The sequence below is a fragment of the Alternaria triticimaculans genome (assembly GCF_023758025.1).
Source record: "Alternaria triticimaculans strain BMP 0046 chromosome Unknown scaffold_10, whole genome shotgun sequence".
Taxonomy (NCBI): domain Eukaryota; kingdom Fungi; phylum Ascomycota; class Dothideomycetes; order Pleosporales; family Pleosporaceae; genus Alternaria; species Alternaria triticimaculans.
The window spans coordinates 497,787-516,662 of NW_026055967.1; the positions used below are offsets into that span (position 1 = coordinate 497,787).

The following is an 18,876-nucleotide window of genomic DNA, read 5'->3' on the forward strand; positions in this document are numbered from 1 at the left end:
ATTTAGCTGCCGTTGTTCTCCTCCTGTGCCGCCGCATCTACGTTGTGGTAGTCCAGGATTTCAGAGTACCTGTGTTGTGTTAGCTCCGTTTACGTGATGCACTGGGAGTACACGTACATCATGATTTTCCAGGTGTCGACGGGTAGATCTGCGTCGTTGAACGACCAGTCGAACTTCTCCTCCGCGACTGGCTCATCAGTCGGGTCGTGGTATGGAGCGAGGTATGGGTGGGCAAGGGCCTGCTCCGCTCGCACACGCTTCTTCGGGTCAAAGACCAACATGTTCTCTAGGAGATCGACGGCTAGATAATGTCAGTCCACGCTCTCTTCATTGAAGCTGCAAACTGACCTTGAGGCTCGGCGTTCTTGAACTTGTTGGAGAGGGGTTGTCGTTCGCGCTTGGGAAGTGACTGGACGAATCGCAGTGTCTGCGGAAATCAGCAAAGTTGCTTCCAAGGTTTTGTGCATCTACTTACGTTTTCACTGCAAATGGTCTGGATCACATCGTCTGGGGGAGTACCCAGAAGCTCGGTGATGATGGAGAACTGGTTCACGTGGTCCTTGCCGGGGAAGAGCGGCTTGCCCTCGAGCATCTCAGCGAAGATGCAGCCCGCACTCCAGATATCAACCTCGACGTCGTACTTTTGCCATGTGAGCATGATCTCAGGCGCTCGGTAGTATCGGGTAGAGACGTAACCCGTCATCTGAGGGTCCTGTATACGGGCGAGACCGAAGTCGCAAATCTTGAGATCGCAGTTCTCGTTGACGAGGATGTTGCTGGGCTTCAAGTCGCGGTGCACGACACCAGCGGAGTGGACGTATTTCAGACCACGCTTTTCAGGTCAGCGCATTTTCTTGCATGGTTGGAATTTTGCCACCCACCAAAATCTGGTACAGGAAGTATTGGATGAACTGCTTCTCCAGCGGTCTGGAGGTGAGCAGGCGGTGGAGATCGGTTCCGAGGAGCTCGGTGACGAAGTAGCTGGGCGGATTAGTGCTTGCTCGGGTTGGCGGTGATGTGACTGCCTACATATCCTCGAGGGGAGAGATGAAGATGTCGCTCAGGCTGATGATCTGGAGAGTGTTAGAGTTTTCGCTGGGGACTGGCTGCTGCATTGCCCACATTCTCGTGTCGAAGATGCTTCAGAAGCTTCAGCTCGCGGTATGTCCGCTTCGACAGGACCGGAGTGCTGAAGGGCTTCATGATCTTCTTGATGGCCACCGCCTGGCTAGTAAGCTGGTCCTTGGCTGAGCTGCGCCGGAGTCAACAATCAATTCGAGTCTGGTGGTGTGGAGGTCGTACCAGACGAGACCAAAGGCGCCCATGCCCACGGGCTGCAGGTCGGTGTACCTGGTCGGTGTCAGTTGTGCCAGAAAACGCAATGTGGGGTATATCCGCACCTGCTGGTAATCTCGAAAGTGGTGCCAAAAATCTGGGCGCGTACGAATTCCGCCATGGTGAAGGAAGGTGATTATGATGATGCGACAGGCGCAAGGACGGGTCTGTGTCGAAAATTGGGGTGGTGGTGGTGGAAGAGGGCGAGTAGGAAGCCGTGGGGTAGTCGCGAATGCGTCGGGGCTCTAGTTGCACGTTGACGCTGCTAGATCAGGGCAGGTTCTATTGGGCTCGGTGGCTGGGTCCGGCAACGAAGGGCTTGCGCGACAACGGCTCCGAGGAATCCTTTTCGAAGGCTTCAGAGTTTGCACCAGGAATGTCGCGAGCGTCGACGGCTGGGACACGTTGGGGTTGCTGATTGCCGCTTGGAGACCAATGTTGACAGTAAGCGGGTCGGCGGAGAGGATTGAGGCACCGACGGGATGACCTCAGACTATGTGCAACACAAGGATGAGGCTCGAGGGCGTGGCGAGGATGCAGATCAGTGCGGAAAGGAAGAGGTGAAGGTAAGAAGACAACGAGGGGCAGGCACCAAATGCGATAGAGGGACACATGCACATGGCCCGCGCACAAGTGTCGCTCACACAGGTTTCGGCTTCTTCTGGTGACGTCACGATGGATTTTCGAGTTTTCCATTGCAGCCTGTGCTTCACACCTAGCGCAGGCCTTTACCGGGTTCTACTGGACACGCTGAAGATTGCAATGCGCCATCACCACGACGTCTGCTGTCTCGTCCATGTACCCCACTACCGCCTCGAAGCTCTTTCCGTATTCACTCCCCTTCACCCCTCCTTTCACGTGGGAGGTGGCCCGTGCACTACGTTGGCTGCCCTGAACGGTGACATGCAGCTGTCTTACCTGCTCGTTCTGACACGGTACGGGCAGACATCATGTCTGGGCAGCTAGACCTTCCCTGGGTGTAGAACCTGCGCCGGGTCTCCCTGCTGATATCATATCTACCCATTACTGATCAAATCATGAGGAAGGTAGGCCATAATAAGAGACACGGCTTCGTTGAACAGCGCCGGGCTGCGCTATCGCATACGTCAACGCGTTGATACGCGGATGTCTTGATACGTCGATGCCGTGATGCCGCGGTGCCGTGGATGCAGGCCAGAACACAAACGTCTTTGAACTTTTCACTATCCACGGCGGTACCTGGCTCAAGGGCCGATTGCCAGCCCTCGTGGCATCCCTGATATGGCATTGCGTAATGCTTCGTTTGCGGCTCGCGCCGACCGTGTGTGAATGGTATGCTGCGGCTATCACGGAACAGGGTCACTACCACACGAAACGTGCAAGCGATTGCTGACATGTGGCCCTGGTGAATCTGTCTGTTTGACGTTCCCGAACAGACACAATGATAATGCACGACATCAAAACATGTCCCAGGTCCATTGTCCGCAAAGGTGGGAGCTGGTCAGCTTTCAGCTAGCGTCCTTCACAGCTAGCCAGTGACCAGTAACCAGAACCAGTGTGTGGCAGGAGGCTCGCATTCAACTTCAGTGAGGGCCATTTGATAAAAGTACCCGGCTTAAATTAGAAGCCTTTACATTGGGGGGACCAGCCCCACGGACATGTCTAACTTGAAAACGCCGTTGCATGTCATTCAGGTGGAGTTGGCGCTGGCTGGGCGACGAGGTAAACTCTATCGTGGAGGCGTTCCAGATTGAGACCCTCCAAGATTGGGGGCTGAGCTGATCGGGGCGGTGGGTCGATTGGACGGGGGAGACATCGTGAAGCCAACAGAGGTGTAGCACCGCAGAGTGCAGACTGCAGGTACTGTATATAGACGTTTGGAGGCACAGCTGCAGCGCGTAGTGCAGGGGCCGTTGTATCAAGGGGGCCGCCGTGAGGGCAGTGTTGGAAAGCCGCGGGTCGTAAGCCGAGCTCTTGAAGCACACGGCCAATCTGCCAATGATAGAGGCAGGTCGGATCTGGCAGCCACGCTCCATGGCACGACGGCGTACCTAGGTAGCACACGGCCTCGAGCGTTGTTAGGGCACCAACACCTCCATTGCCTTGCATCGCAGCGCAGCGCATCCCCACTGCCAGCATCCGCCAGCACTATTGCATTCTGCCTCGCTTCAGCGCGTCCTGTTCCGCTGCTTGGCTCGTGCCATTTACCCTGATCGCTGCCCTAGCATCCACGATTGGATGAGGCTTAGCAGCATCGCGCCTGCTGCCATCATCGCCTTCACATCCATCACCCATCCGTGATTCACGCTCTGCGCTGCGAGAACAAGGGCCAACGCATCTGCATCACGCCTCTTGCCACGCGCACCTCCCGCAATCAATACCCCCAGGCCCTCCGTCGGCGCCGGGCGACGTTGTTGTTGGTTGCACCTTCTCCAGATCCCGCGCCTTCCTCATCAACTTACTGGGGAAGGCACCTCCGCACGAGCCACTGGCAGCCCTGGAGTCTCCGATCTAGCTCACCAAGACGACCCTACCAACCATACAACACCACCACCACCGTCGCATTCCAAACCCCAGCCCGTCCTCGCGCGCCAGCCCGACCCCGCTCCCATTGTTGCCGCCGTCCACGCTGGCGACGACGCTGCCGCGCCCGCTCACCTCGCGAGGCCCCCTTTGACGGAGCTGCGTGTCGGATTAAGCCGACCAAGCGTCACCACAGCTCCAGCAACGCGCCAGCCGTCACGCCGCCATCCGGACCAGAGCCTCGCTCGCATCACCGCACACATTCCACGCCGACGGTTCTGCGACGCGCTGAGCCTCGTGCTCCATCATTATCCCGCGCCCGACTCCCCCCCAACGCCCGCGGCCGCGAGCCGCACCACACGCCGGCATTATGGGCATCTGCATGAGCACCAACAACGACGATGTCGAGCAGAAGAAACGCAGCCAGGCCATTGACCGCAAGCTCGAGGAAGACTCGCGACGGTTACGGCGGGAATGCAAGATCCTGCTGTTGGGTGAGTAGCTCCAGCCTGTCTGCGTGCCAACGCAATCATTAACACCCTACAGGCTCCGGAGAGAGCGGAAAGTCGACCATCGTCAAGCAGATGAAGATCATACATCAGAACGGCTACACGCAGGAAGAGCTCGCCATGTACCGCCTGACCATATACAAAAACGTCATCGATTGCGCAAAAGCCCTCATTGGCGCCATGCGACAATTCGACGTTAGCCCCGAGAAGCCAGGCAACGCCCAACTCTGCGACTACCTGCTCGACTACACAGTCGACCCCGACCCTGAGAAGCCCCTCGATGTACGGGTAGGCCAGGCCATCACATCCATGTGGAGCGACCCATGCGTCGGCAAAGTCCTGGAGCACTCGAGCGAGTTCTACCTCATGGACTCTGCGCCATAGTATGTTTGCGCATCATCTCCCCGTTTCTTACTAACGTTTGCAGCTTCTTCGATGAGGTAGAACGGATATCCGACCCCAATTATGTACCCATCGAATCCGACGTCCTACGAGCGCGTACCAAGACCACCGGTATATACGAAACACGATTTACGATGGGCCAGCTCAGCATACAGTATGTGCGCCCCTTCAAACCGTGCTGTGGTTGTCAGGCTAACATGAAACAGCATGTTCGACGTAGGGGGCCAACGGAGCGAGCGCAAGAAATGGATACACTGTTTCGAAAACGTCACATCAATCATCTTCTGCGTGGCATTGAGCGAATACGATCAAGTCCTGTTAGAAGAAAGCTCACAGGTATGTCATTACGTCGAGCTCCTTGACTCCCACTGACTCGTGCCTGCAGAACCGAATGATGGAGAGCTTAGTGCTCTTCGACTCGGTAGTCAATAGCCGGTGGTTCATGAGAACCAGTATTATCCTGTTCCTCAACAAGGTCGATCTGTTCAAAGCGAAGCTTGCGCGATCTCCACTTGGCAATTACTTTCCAGATTACTCTGGTGGGAATGATGTCAATCGCGCCGCCAAGTACCTGTTGTGGAGGTTCAACCAGGTCAACCGAGCACACTTGAACCTATACCCTCAGTAAGAGGCTTCCCCTCACGAACCCCTCACGCATGCTGACCTTATTAGCCTAACACAAGCCACCGATACATCCAACATCCGGCTCGTCTTTGCCGCTGTCAAGGAAACAATACTGCAGAATGCGCTAAAAGACTCCGGCATACTATGATCGTCTACGCAGCACCGACCCCAACTCTTGACGGCCACGCATACGAACTATGAGTGCTCCGACATGCTCAGCTTCCTCCTTCCGCCATACCCATACATTTACATAATACACGAGCCCTTTACGATCATTACTCCCGATCGTGCCATTCATGATGCACATCCTCGGTCACGAAACGGGAACTTTGGGAGATATCATTGCCTCTAGCTATCATACAAAGAGCGCAGCATTGGTGTTTTTGGCGTTTAAAGATTCCCTGGGGCCTGCTCCTTCCTTCTTGTCTTGGATAATGGGCCTGTTTTCATCGGAACATAACTTCTCTCTGCGGGGTCGGATTTCTTCGATTGCTGAACCTTGGTTGCCCTTTTACCTCCCCCGAAATCTCGCTGTTCTTTTTCCCTTTTTCCCAATATGTCATTATGGACTGAGAGAGATAAGCCGGAGGAGAGAGGCCAGAGAGGAAAAAAAGTTGAATGCGCACCCCCATTCCGAATTCCCCTCCCCATCAGTAACGGGGTTTCGCCCGCGAGGAGAGAGGACTTGTATGCTATATAGTCTCTCTTTTACGATATGCCTTTTATTTGTGTCTTATTCGATCACATCTTTTTTTACTTTTCTCTGTCTCTCGCGTCATGGTCAAATAACGGAGGAGGAACTCTCGACAGTTTTATCGACTCATAACTACGACGGCCCTTGTGCGATGGTACGGTTTCTTCATGGCTCCCCCTGATATAGCGTTCGCGCAGATATAATGTACGCCACCATTTTCGAATACCAATACAGATGATATTGAAGTGCATATAACTAGCATGATCCACGGTAGTTCGTAGTCTCGTGAAGTGGTTCAAGTAATAATGCATGCGTTCAGCGCTCAAGCACTTGTTGCCAACACCAACTTCCATCTTCCATATCTAACACAACAAATCCCAGTCATAGAAATGGCACCCAGATACCGAACTCGGATATCGCAAACGTTGATTGGTGGCTTTATCCTCCCTTTCCTTCCTTTCGCGCAACAAACCCAACCAACCTTACACCCTGTTCGTCAAATCCGCATCATCATCACAATTTTGTAATCAATATAACCCGAAATAGTCGTGCCGCAACGTGCCGAAAACCGCGCGGCCCTCTCTTTGTCAACTGCGCATTTGCGCAAAGTGAAATGAGTACAATAAGCTTCACAAAGAAAGGTAGATGGTGTGTGTGATTCTGGTAGGTGGAATCGTTGTGCAATGGTGGGAAGTCTAGCCTGGGGTGTGAGTCGGCGGTTTAGTTGGGGAAGGGATGGGGGAACTTGGAAGGGTAGTCGGGATCATGTGATTGTTTGGCGGTGCTGGGAAGATGTTTGGCTTGGTATTTCGTTTGTTGCGATAGCGATGTTTGACTTAGAGAACTTCATACAGCTTTTCTCTATCGGAGGTATGCAGAGCTCGACATCTCACATAGAGGAGGGAGCGAGTTGTGTCAGCATGAGGAATACTCATCACAAATAATTAAACGTGGTCGTTCCTAATTACGCTCGACCAATCAAGCGCTCACGTGCTCCCTTCCCTCTTCCCCTTCACAACGCTACCTAGGCACTTTTACGGTGCATCAGAAATAATCGTATACGCTGAACACAAATTCCGTCGTGTCAGCGGGGGAAGGGGCGGGGCGGAAACTCAGATTGACGAGCTAGTCTGCGCATGTGATGAAATGTCCGCTTCAGGAAATGACATGCGAAAACATCAGTGGTTGGTGGGGGGAAAGAAGACGTTATTACGAGATACAAGTTATGAGCTGCCATACAGTACGCAGTTTTAGGGTGAGAGGTGTGGGGGAATAGTCGTGGTTGTCCTTACGGCTATTATCGTGAAACCGCTTTACCGTATGAGGTATCCGCAGCCCTCGACGTTACCACGATACCACATTGCGAAAGAACAGCATGAGAAGCAAGTGCAAGTTGTTGTGATGTTTGGATTCATGGTAATGTGACTGGTACTGTTCAATGTACTGTACTGCCTGCCTGTTCCCGGCGGCTAGTCAACCCCCCAAAAAGTAAACGCCTGCCCATGCCCACCCCCATCCATACCCTAAACGGCCGTGAGGGATCTTTTGTGGTATATCGACTTTTGTATGAGAGAGAAAAAAGGAAAGTCATGACATCGTTAACGCCCGACCAGAACTCCTGTCGCTAGTTCCATGATGCTGAATCGTTGTCAAAGGCGTATAGGGTGTTGCTCCGTGCAACTCCATCCGATAGAGATATCGATCGTCCACACTCAGTGCTTGTTGGACAAGAAAGTGTGCTTCTCGAAGCTCATGCGCCTCTGCCTCTCAGCGGCACTCATCTCCGAGGAAGAGGTCGGCGGAAGCGCATGCTTTGTGTTAACCGCAAGAGGAGCGAAAATCTTAAGGCCAAGGACTGGTGAATCGGCAGCTTTTGTGGCGGGAGAAGATGGCGCGCTGATAGTACTAGTCTCGGAGGGTGGGGCGGCAACGCTGCTGGTGATGCTGGAGACGGAGGAAATGGACTGGTGGCGCGCGGGGCGGTTGGATAGAAACCCGTGAGCAGGCACGACGGGCTCGGTGGGAGATTGAATGCTGGGGCTGGCTGCCTTCTTGACGGGAGTGTTGACAGTGAGAAAGTTTTTCGGGAAGGGAATGTGGTAGGTTGAGCTAGTGGAAGACATTGCGCCAGATTGGGTGTTGGTTGTTGGTATGTGGGTGGTGAGGCGTTGGTTGGAGGTGATGGTGTTGGTTGGAAAGTTTTGTGTTATGGAGAGGTGATGTGGGTATTCTGGAGGATGACAGAAGGTGGTCGGCACTTCTTATATGTTGCCCGAGAGATTATCAATTGTGAAAGTTCTCAAGTTCGGTGTTGTGCGTGGGTACCGTGGGTAGCGCTGCCAAGCAAGTTCCGCCGGGGCTCGCGTGTGTCAAGTGACCTCTGTAACTGGCTGGAGCGTTTTGATGATCTGCCAAAAGTAAAGGTCCGACGCGCTTGAGTCTCCGGTGTATCCTGCCTAGTGCGTAGTTTAAACGTGTCTAGCTTCGTCTAGCATAAAAGAGCTGGAGCCAAAAATCGAGAGGAGGCCTGGGGTTGCAGCGCGGGATGTTGCAGATGCTTCCGCGCTGGGTCTTGGCCGTGGAGCTGTAATTGACCCTGGCGATCGTATGGGTCCGGTGCACTAATGATGTTCCGCTTTAGATGGCGCGGTTCGTCCGTGGATTGATAAGACTGCAGAAGACACTTGTTTCGCGTGCGTAAGCGTCCGGCTGCGTGTACAATGGTACGTGTATGATCGACGCAATTTGAGGCTGATTGTGGGTTAAAATGTACTTGGCAATTCTTGTCCGCCAGTGGGAACGGGCTGCTCGTGGATCTGGGGTCTCCGTAGATGGAGAGGTCTGTGTGTTTTGGTTCCAGAAAGGTTTTAGGGATGTTGAGACAGGTCAAGTTGGCTTGGCAGTCTCTACGTTTTCGACCTCTTGGGCGACTATCAAGATAACTTGGCGAAAGGTTATGCTGTTTGACGCGGCAGGGTGGAGAATTCAGCGATTCGTAGCGGAAGGAGAAACAGATGGAGCCAGACTGAATTCTTTTGGACTTAAGAAGGGAAGGTATAGCCTTTCGGCAAGGACGACGCGCCTCGGTCCAAGGGCACTCAGCAGGCCTGACCAGTCCGACTAGGAATAAGTAATCCGAGATAGAAGCGACGCGAAGAGGCGCGTGAAGCAAGCTCAACCTCTTAGAGCCGTGCATAGCTGTAGAAAACTGGGATACGAAATCTCAGCATGCATACCCGCTCTTTGCAAGCCGGACGACATGCGGGTCCTCACAAGTCAGTCGGTGCGCAAGCGCTAGATGCTGAGATGAGTGGAGCGAGAGTGAGTAAAACCCACCACGTTGGTGTAGCTAGAATGCTCTCTGGTTAGATCTCGTGGGATGTTTCTGACCAAGCCAACGCCGCATGGAGTAAGGGGATGACGCGACCCCTACACGTCGCAGAAGCACGTTATGCTATAGGGCCAGTTTTTCTGCTCATGCTGAGTACACAATCGGCCTTGCATAACAAGGCCGCGCTCACTCAACGCCAATGCCAGTGCCATGTGGTACTAATTTGCTTTTCGATGAACGTTCCTGGGGAATCTAGCCGGTGATGAGGTGCGTGCCTCGCATCATGCGGGGGTGAGGACAGGCCGCAGGCGGATCCGCGCCCCTGTATGTGTCTTCAGTGAGGGTAAGCCGAAGATAGCCTGGTTGCGTAGGAACGAAGGAGTCGTCGCTGGCGCCATGGTGTGATGAAGAAAAGATGCGCGGGCTGCTGGCGGAGCTGACAGTCGAAAATCTTCCGAGGCTTCCTTCGGTCTCAGGTGACGCTATCTGCTACCTTATCTCCGTTTTTTCCTACTAAGCGACCTGCGACAATCCACGTAGTCGCCCGCATGTATTCCATATCTGCCTGCACCACCACGCCTCCAAAGCTCCAGACCTTCTCAATTTGACATCTACACGATTCAGGCAGAAGATAACGCTACTACGCCTCCTGTATTCAACCACTGCTTGCCTGGCAGTTTAACCATTTATTCCACCGGGTTTGTGCCGAGACGTGCAGCGCCTCTGCACCTCTGTGTAGCATATTCTACAACTTACAATGATCGTCAGTGTGCGAAAAACTGGGGTGTATCAGAAGGGATGGCCATTGGAGGGTGCACAGATCCAGCTTGCGAGTCCAACGGTCGCCTTATCTCGACTTGTGCCCTGATGGCGTGTACGGCAGGCCAACCGGAGTCGAACGGCAAGCACTACGCTCAGACATGGTGTCGTGCATACGCCGTTGTTAGGACAGGCAACTGCAGTCCGCGTATAGCTGTCAACATCTGGCTAGGGCTGGTCTGTCCTACCTAGGTATTGCTAATGGATGTGGATGACCATGACTGTGGCAGGCCCAGAAGTGTTCAAAAGAAGCTACACACGAGTATAACTCTTCATCGAAATATGATGCCATTGAAGAAAACTAGTACCTGCCCAGAGATCTCATGCCAAGGCAAACCACACCCATCTCACACATGCAGCAGCAAGATCCATCGCATCCTACGAGGCAATTCTCCGTACCTACGTAACCCACGCCCACCTTAACCGGCCTTGTCGCGCACTCCGCCCTCCACAAGTGCAATCCATACCCTGGATCTTGCCACACTTGACTCTCGAATACACCATGATAGCGGCGGCAGCTGCGGGAGATGCGCACTAAGCAACTCGTGTAACAAGCGGTGAGGACGAGACCAGTCCTTGACGTGCAGAACCCCAAGTGGGGTTGCCACCACCCTTTAGTGTGGGGTGAAGATTCCGGTGTCCGGTGAACGGAAAAAGTAACGATGTGGAGTATTTGGTAGTTCCCTAGCTAGATATGGAGAATAGCCAACGGGTTATATGTCTGGGGTACGGTTGCGTTGGTTTCATGTATATACCGTGGATGCAGAGCGAGGCACACGGAATGGCATTTGTTCTCGACTGTAAGCCAGATATAAGAACGAAGGTGTATTGATAGAAGCTTAAAGCTGGGATGTTTAGGCAGTAGAGGGTGCATGTCTATACTAACTACCCCATCCAACAACCGCATAAGCAGTCAGAATATCACAAACTATATGTACAAGAGCCCTCTCACGCCCGACGTCCCATGTTATGAGGCGCCAGGCATTTTCAAGGAGCGCTCTAGCTGGTATTCACTCTTCCAACGTTCCGTTAAGAGTACACCGTATCGTATCACGGGACTCCTGCAGGCTCAAGGCCTGCATCGTTGGTGTTTGTCTTTTGTGGTTCAGGTAGACCATTGACACCTGCGGGTTTTCCACATCGTCCGGCTGCAAGCGCGGACAGAGATTACATGAGGAACGAGAAAGAAGAAAAAGAAAGTAAACATCGATGACGAGCCTGGTATCAATACTGTCTTTGATGTTTGCAACTTACTGCATGTGTGGCTATAAGCCTGATAAGGTATCTTCTTCATCGTTATTCATGCCGCAATATAGGCTTTTGGGTGCCTAACCATAACGCCGGGTCGACCTTCAAAGCCATGTGGTCGATATCAATACGCCTTGCCAACCGTTTTCCCAAATCCTACAACCATCATTTTCCCGTGTTTGATGAGCCCGTGTGCTAGTCGTAGTGAAGGAAGAGCTGGCTCATGCTCTCTCCATGGTGGTTTCTTCGAATCGCCTCTGCTAGGAGATTGTCGACGTTGATGACCACCAGCTTGTCGGGGCTCGCCTGCGCAAGCTTGTGGTCGGGGATCGGAAACGCGTTCGTGATGACGATCTTGTCGATGACATCGCAGTTGCTCATTTCCTCAAGACAGTCGCCTCCAAATATACCATGAGTAGCGAAGCAGTAGACCTTTGTCGCACCACCGCGCTTGACAACAGTCTCGGCGGCCGCAATCCATGACGCAGATTTGTCCATCATGTCGTCAACAATAAAGACAGGGCGATCCTTGACGTTGCCGACAAGAGTGACCATGGTCTCGAGCTCGGGGTTCTTGAGGTCCTCTTCCTCATCTTCAGATGATGCAGCGGCGTCGTATGTGCCACCGAGGGCATGCGAATGTTCGGTGTCCCTGTTGCGGGTGGAGGAGGTAGTCGAGATGAAAGAGGACATCATGTGCGAGGGTATATCGTCGTTTTCGCCTTCGGACGGAGGGCGGTTGCGCCAGGTGTTGGTCGATGTCGCGGACATGGAGGGGGAAGGATGTGTATCGTCGACGATATGGCCTTGTACTAGTCGTCCGTGGATGACGTTCCTCGCGCGCTGCAGACGTTAGCTGTACTCAGTAAGCCCTTCGATACGAACATACCTCGTCAGTGTATTCTTCGGCGCCGCTCTCATCTGCACTCTGCTCCTCAGGTTCTTCCCTGTTCTTCTCGACATCTGTTCGAATGGGCTCCAGCGGTACCTCGGGCTCGACGATAGAGCCTGCGCGCATACTCTTAGACAGCGGGTGGCTCCCGGTCGGCTCTGACCATCCGTTGGCTCGCCTTTGCAGGGGGTTTGACGGTACGCGCTTCAAACTTGACTTGCCTGGTTCTGCCTTTGAGTCTACCGTCATCTTGGAGATGGGCGTGATCTCAGCGTCGGCATCCAGCGCAGCCTCGACCAAGTCGTCGGGGGTCTCGTATGAGCCATCCAGCCTAAGTTGCTCGAACATGGCGCTCTCATTCCAGTGCACCGCCGTGCCTGCCCTCCGCCTGTCGGTTGTGACAATACCAAAACTGAGCTTCAACGCGTCTGCCAGAGAGGTGACGCGCTTGGTGCCACCAGGGTTCTTGCTAACAACAACGGCTTCCCTCCAGTTCGGCACGTTGACGCGTATCCAGCGGGCGAGGAGGGGTTCGGCGACGAGGTTGTCGACAGGGCACTTGAAGAAGCCCTGCATCTGGGAGGCGTGGAGGTCGATGGTCATGACATGGTTCACACCAGCGATGTGGAGGAGGTTTGCGACCATGCGGGCGGTGATGGCCCCGCGGTGCTGCTTCTTCTTGGACTGGCGCGAGTATGGGAAGTAGGGCATGACAGCTGGTGATGTCAGCAGCTGGCAGCGAGCCTTACAGAGACCAAGTACCTGTGACCGACTTGGCTGAGCCGCCTTTGCAGGCCGAGATCATAATCAGCAGCTCCATGATCGAGTCGTTGATTCTGGCCCATTAGCCGTTGACGCATACCAAGGCTGGGCTGCTCACTTCTCGCTTCCACTCTGGACGATGAAGACATCTTTGTTCCGGATCGAGGTATCTGGTGACGCTTAGCACGTGAAGGCGGCGAGAGTGCTAGCCAACATACGAATGGTGACGGAAGTCTCTCCGTTCTTGAACTTGCCCAGCGTCGCGGAGCCAGGCTTCGTGCCCAGCCTGTCGCAGATGCCGTCGACGAGCTTGGGGTGCGAAGACCCGCCAAAGACGAGTGCGCCCCTCATGGTGGGCGGGCCGAGGAGAGTGACGTTCTCGTAGTGGGCAAACTGAGGTGAGGGCTGGTGAGGACGCCGGTAACGGTCGTGCATGTCAAAATTGTTCGACATGCTAGCTCAGATATCCGCCCGGGAGGGGTTTAGCCCGGCCCCACTTTAATGACCCGATGCGGATACCCCAACCAGCAACGTGTGCCTGACTCGCGAACAGCAACGAGCAGACGGCTGGATAACTTGATAACGACCAAGGGAGCTACGGGAGCGGGAGACCAGGCAGGAGCAACAAGATCGTTATCTGCCTTTATGCAGACGTGTGCATCAACTAGGCGTCTTACAAGCTGCTGCAGCGCTGTCACGCGACCACATCACATTGCTTCCTGGCCAACGGTGCGCGCACGATGCACTTAGTCGCCTTCGTACACGCAATGCATCCGACTCCGCCTCTCAACATGTCATTGGGCTTTAGTACGTTGTGGGTAGATATAAAGTCGAGAATTGGGCCGCAGCATTCATATTGAGTGTCTGCCTCTGACGTGGAGAGCTCTCAATCAAGGACAATGTTGTGTCACTGTAGTGTGCGATTGGATAGGCTTGGTCGTTGTTGAGGTTCTGCGCAAGTATATTGGGCGTCCAAAGCGTCATGGAAAATATTGCAACCATCAGGCTTGCCACGGATGGGGCTACGAATGTGTCTCCAATGACGTGGATGATCAAGCAGGCATGGAGTCGACACCAACAAGACGAGGTACTTCCAAAGGATATACAACTAGGTTCCCTCAGGCATCCACTCGCCAGCTATATCTCCACATGGATCGTAGTTGTGCTTTCTAGACAGCCTCGCCCTTAAGCAAAAGACGTCGTACAAGCTCACCGCTTGCTTTGTGCTCCTGTGGCCCCGGTGCTGTACGTTGCTCAACCTGGATCAATCCCCACACCGGAACTCAACCGATTCGCGACTTTCTTTGTCGTAGCCGTTATAGTTCCCTTCCCAGCTTCATACATACCCTCGAACCGGTTTAGAAGCGTTAGTGTAGCTATGGAGGCGCACGTTGACCTTTGCTCTGATCGCGCGAGCTGCAGACAACCGTTGCCATTTGCAACGCTGATCCACAGTAGCCATGATCTTCGTACTTGCCATGTACATACGAATGCGGGAGACATATATTACGACGGCTCCTCCCGAAGCATCCACATAGCTGTTCGTGGAGGTCGATCCGCTAGAGTCGGTTTGGCGGCAGTTCATGGAAGCCTTCCAGGTAAATAGTGGGTGCTCTGGGCGTCTGCATCCTTTCCATAGTGCTATAAGGATAATATCGGACATAGGCGGTGAGCTGGTGTCACAATGACAGGTACGTACCATGAGTCTGTAAAAGGGAAATTAGCCAACTGCGTGCAAATGTGGTAAATGAAAGACCGTGATGGTGCGCAAAACTGAAGAAACGGCGCCTCATCTGCCTGCATCGAGCGGGAACTTTCTCGTCCCACCATGGCATACACCGAAAGAAGAACACCAGCGCTTTATTTGGGGAGGAGCCGGACCATCGCAATTCCCTCTATTTTCATGATCCTCAGGTAGTGTGATGAGCCGTAAGGCTGAAAATAAACACCCCGATTGGCTGTCCAGCACACAGTATGCGGACACTAGTTTGCACGGTCCGCCTCCGAACGCCGGGTCTCAGGTATGGTGCAATGGCTGGCATGTCTCTCGATGTTGCTGTGCGTGGGACGCGTTTGCATTGACAGAAAACGGCGTACACAACAGCAATGTAGAGCGGCTGGCCAGCCAATAGAGGCTGCAGCGGGAGAGAAGCGTATCCAAGAGCCTGGTTCGAGGTCGTGATAAAGCTTAAGAGCGGGTGAGACGTTGTGCTTCGTCTGACGCGTGCCCGAATTTGTTGGTACTCGAGCGTGGAAAGTGGTGTGATCACGTATCATCTTCAGATGTCGGTTGAATCGCCGATTCTGAACTACCCAACGCAGGAGCATATCCTCCGAATCCTTGTCTGGAAGAGGGGCACCTGGGAGAAACATTGGCAAGCCGACAATGAGACCTCGGCGACCATATGGGTCTACACAGAAAGCTGCATGGTTGAGAAATTAGGTCGCGTTACAGGAGTGTCTGACTGCCATGATGCATGGTGTCAAGCCACAAACCTGGAGGCTCGCTGCGAACGGGGCTTTTTGAGCAGCTAGCGAAAGCCCCCGCAAGCACTTGCCATGGTAGAATTTGAAAGGTCGCGTGGGTGTGAGCCAAGCGTGCTTGGCGTGTTTGCGGCGGGCGATGGAGCTAGCGAGAAGAGGAAGTCACCCCGTCTGGGACTGACGCGCATTCGTCCACACGCAGGACGCCACACGGGCGCCATGGTCACAGCGGACGTGATGGTTGTCGCGATCTTGCATTGTGGCACCGAGCGCCAGGTTCACTCCGATCCGGTGTAACCGATGGGTCCAAGCGAGTGTAGAGCTCCCACCACCGCCTCCCAAACGTAGTTCCCGTCGTAATGTCCAGTCAGGTACCATCAAGGCTTCTGTGGTACACAGAGGAGGGTGTGATGCGCCGGACCTAGCTCTGATCATCTGCCTGTGGCCGGGTAGGCCGCTGGAACGCCATGTTCCGATCTCGGATATGCTTTTAGTAAGTAATGAGATCTGGCAGCAATGAATCAGATCGTGTCATGTCATCAAAGGAAAGACGATGTTGTAGTCGACGTGAAAAGGAACAACAGGGCCGCGAACAGCGCGTTGATAGGGTTCAAGTCGTTGTGCAGATGCCCCCTGACAGGTGGGATCGCAAACCAGCAAGCCATGACCGAGCTTCTCCTGACAGAAACATCCGATGCGCATATAAAGGCCTCAGATATGAAAGCCGGTCAGGGGTGTCTCTGACAATTGCGAGTGATTACTATGCTCATGTTACTGCTACAGGACTCTAACTTCCGATACTGGAGGAACGAGATTACATGCTGGAACGGAACGTCATGGCTGCTCGTCGCAGAAGCAAGCAATGTCGATAGAGCTGATAGTGGATCTCCCGCCAGCCACCTGCATGGTGCTTGCTGCTTTGGACCAAGTATGCCCTCGACATGGCATGCAGAATCTCGATATAGAGGCAGACCTATTTGGCGGCCATGAGTGGATCTGCGCGCCACAGCAGGACACGCAATGTAAGGCTGCATGTAGCCGTCTGGACGAGCTGAACCTGGCTGGAGGTCGACTTGACGCAGCAGCCAGAGACAGACCAAGTGCACCGACCTGCATCAGTTGCTGCGCGTATTCTGCGAAGGGAAAGGCCGGCGACAGTGCCGACGGCACTTCTCAATGCAGAGAGCGGACGCATTCGTGTATCGCAGAAGACGTTGCAGTGGAGGGCTATATGTCATGACGGCACGGTGAAAGAAAGAAGACAGGTGGAGCGGACAAGAAACGGGGTGGAGGCGCATGCAGGACGACGTTTTGGGCAGCTGGTGTCTGGGACGCTGGACAGCCCATGCGGCTCACGATGGTGCCGGACGCATCGTTCATGGTGTCGGGAAGAACAGCGTATCTCGGTGTGCGATTGGCGTGCGTCTATTCTCCGGGGTTCACGAGGAGCTGGCGAAAAACAAAAACTTCGTGACGAGGGCTGGCACGTCGTTGGGGAAGGAGCAGCCTGAGCCAGTGCAGGCGCGAAGCTAAATTTGCCGACGCCATGCGCCCTAAGCTCCTTCCGCATTCCAGTGCACAGAGAGGCGCCGGATTGGACGCCGAAAAGGGACCCTAGTTGGACCGCAGCCAGCATCTCTCGATGCAGCAGACTGCACAGGTGCCATGAGAGAATTGCGGCATGCAGGCACGGTTTGGTGTGACACATAGAATTCGGCAACGCTATCCTCGAAGCATCTCGGAACATTCACATCGCGCCCTTCCCTGCTCCGGCACCAGGGGCTTCGCGACGTCGAGATGCTACCATGGCCGCGGCTGCGGAACGGCCAGCCCGCGTTTGACCAACCCCACCACGCCCGTCTCTTTGAGAGGGCCTCATATTGGAGGAGAGGGAGCAGATCCCCAGCCGGCCTGCCTGTGCTACCATCGAGTACATCTTTTGCTCCATCGGTGCAGCAGCCATCCGCTTTGGATGTCCTCTGTCCAGGAGAGCAGAACCTCCAGACGGCTACACGCTGCTGCGTGTTGCACACTACCGCGCCCGGTGGACATGCACTCAGCTCTTCCTGTAGCTAAAGTTTATTCTCCATTGGGCCCGGCATCGAGAGAGTCAGTATAAGACGGACTACAGATCCGCGTCATTAGCGTCCTCACAGTAGCAACAAGCAAACCCTGAAATCGTTCCTTCTCCAGTAAACAACCCTCACCCGACGTCGCTCTCATTCCAAGTCTTGCTTGCTTTTGCCAGCCACGAATCGACGTACCCTGAACACCCTCGCTTTCGAGTCCGATCCTACCTTAGCCTCAGCCGGTATCCTGCCGCAAGCATACAGGTCAGTACTTCACCTCGCTCTCTATATCTAGCCTTCGTGCCCCAGCATCTGTGTCTCACACTACCAGCCAGACAGTCGTTCCCGTTCATCACACGCTTTCCACCAATACTCTTCGACTACCATGGCCCGCCCCGCAAGCTGCACACACAACTTCAAGTTGATCAAGTCCGACACTACTCTCGTCGTCTGGAACTGTCAACTATGTCACACTCCTGGACTCTTTCACATCTATGAGTGCGAGCAATGCAAGCTCAAGACTTGTCGGCCTTGCGCCGCCAAGGCATAGGTGAGTCCAACAATCCCTTCGATCAGGTTCTCCCTCCCCTAGGAATGACACCTTGGACTTACGGCACGTGCCAAGGTGTTGCGAGGGATCATTCGTAAGATGCAACATGTATGTAGGTGCTGACTCGTTGACTGCAGATGGAATGCACAGATCGCCAACTACGATCCAAAGCACCCGAGATCCCGGTTCCCAGATGCACGCGAGCTCTCATTGGCGGCTGACGACCCTCCCACATCATCGCACACCACCCATCTCCGCTACGGTTTTCATCATCATTTTTCACGTCAGCCTTATTACCTCAGCATGGCGTTCAGGCATCTCTACTTTTCACGTCGCCGTCGTTGGCGACTATATCTCGAAACGGCAGGCTTCCTTGCAGGAATCGATTTTACGACTCGCTAGACAGAAGCAAAGGGGTACCCGCTTTGCAAGGGTTTCAGACTCGCCAGGGCCTGCACAGCAAGGCCGATGGCGATTGCCGTTGTGACCCGTCTGTCAGATCCTACGATACCAGGCTTTCTTTAACTGTTCCACGGCCGACTTCCACACACGGTATCTTGTCCCTTTTGTCGCTTTACAGTACAACGACCGGTGCAAACCAGCAAGTCATAATGTCTTCAATTCTTCACACACTATTCGGTACTATCAGGAGTCC

General features: G+C 54.1%; 4 protein-coding genes across 4 annotated transcripts; 1 reads left to right on the forward strand and 3 right to left on the reverse strand.

Annotated features, from left to right (window-relative positions):
* Positions 1 to 2: 2 nt before the first annotated feature.
* Positions 3 to 1,456, reverse strand: HOG1 (MAPK protein hog1; the record flags this gene model as incomplete). Its single annotated transcript, XM_049367650.1, has 9 exons — positions 3 to 69; positions 118 to 301; positions 349 to 427; positions 476 to 832; positions 882 to 981; positions 1,030 to 1,073; positions 1,123 to 1,252; positions 1,303 to 1,350; positions 1,401 to 1,456. The coding sequence occupies 9 exons, from the start codon at positions 1,454 to 1,456 to the stop codon at positions 3 to 5; spliced, it is 1,065 nt and encodes a 354-aa protein (XP_049220620.1).
* A 2,751-nt stretch (positions 1,457 to 4,207) lies between these two features.
* GNA3 (G protein alpha subunit) lies at positions 4,208 to 5,520 on the forward strand (the record flags this gene model as incomplete). Its single annotated transcript, XM_049367651.1, has 6 exons — positions 4,208 to 4,331; positions 4,384 to 4,729; positions 4,774 to 4,902; positions 4,955 to 5,084; positions 5,134 to 5,372; positions 5,421 to 5,520. The coding sequence occupies 6 exons, from the start codon at positions 4,208 to 4,210 to the stop codon at positions 5,518 to 5,520; spliced, it is 1,068 nt and encodes a 355-aa protein (XP_049220621.1).
* Positions 5,521 to 7,778: 2,258 nt separating this feature from the next.
* Positions 7,779 to 8,189, reverse strand: J4E78_007042 (uncharacterized protein; the record flags this gene model as incomplete). Its single annotated transcript, XM_049367652.1, has 1 exon — positions 7,779 to 8,189. The coding sequence occupies one exon, from the start codon at positions 8,187 to 8,189 to the stop codon at positions 7,779 to 7,781; it is 411 nt and encodes a 136-aa protein (XP_049220622.1).
* A 3,470-nt stretch (positions 8,190 to 11,659) lies between these two features.
* On the reverse strand, positions 11,660 to 13,469 carry J4E78_007043 (uncharacterized protein; the record flags this gene model as incomplete). Its single annotated transcript, XM_049367653.1, has 5 exons — positions 11,660 to 12,307; positions 12,354 to 13,072; positions 13,119 to 13,192; positions 13,237 to 13,288; positions 13,337 to 13,469. 5 exons carry the CDS (start codon positions 13,467 to 13,469, stop codon positions 11,660 to 11,662), a joined length of 1,626 nt encoding a protein of 541 aa, XP_049220623.1.
* Positions 13,470 to 18,876: the final 5,407 nt, after the last annotated feature.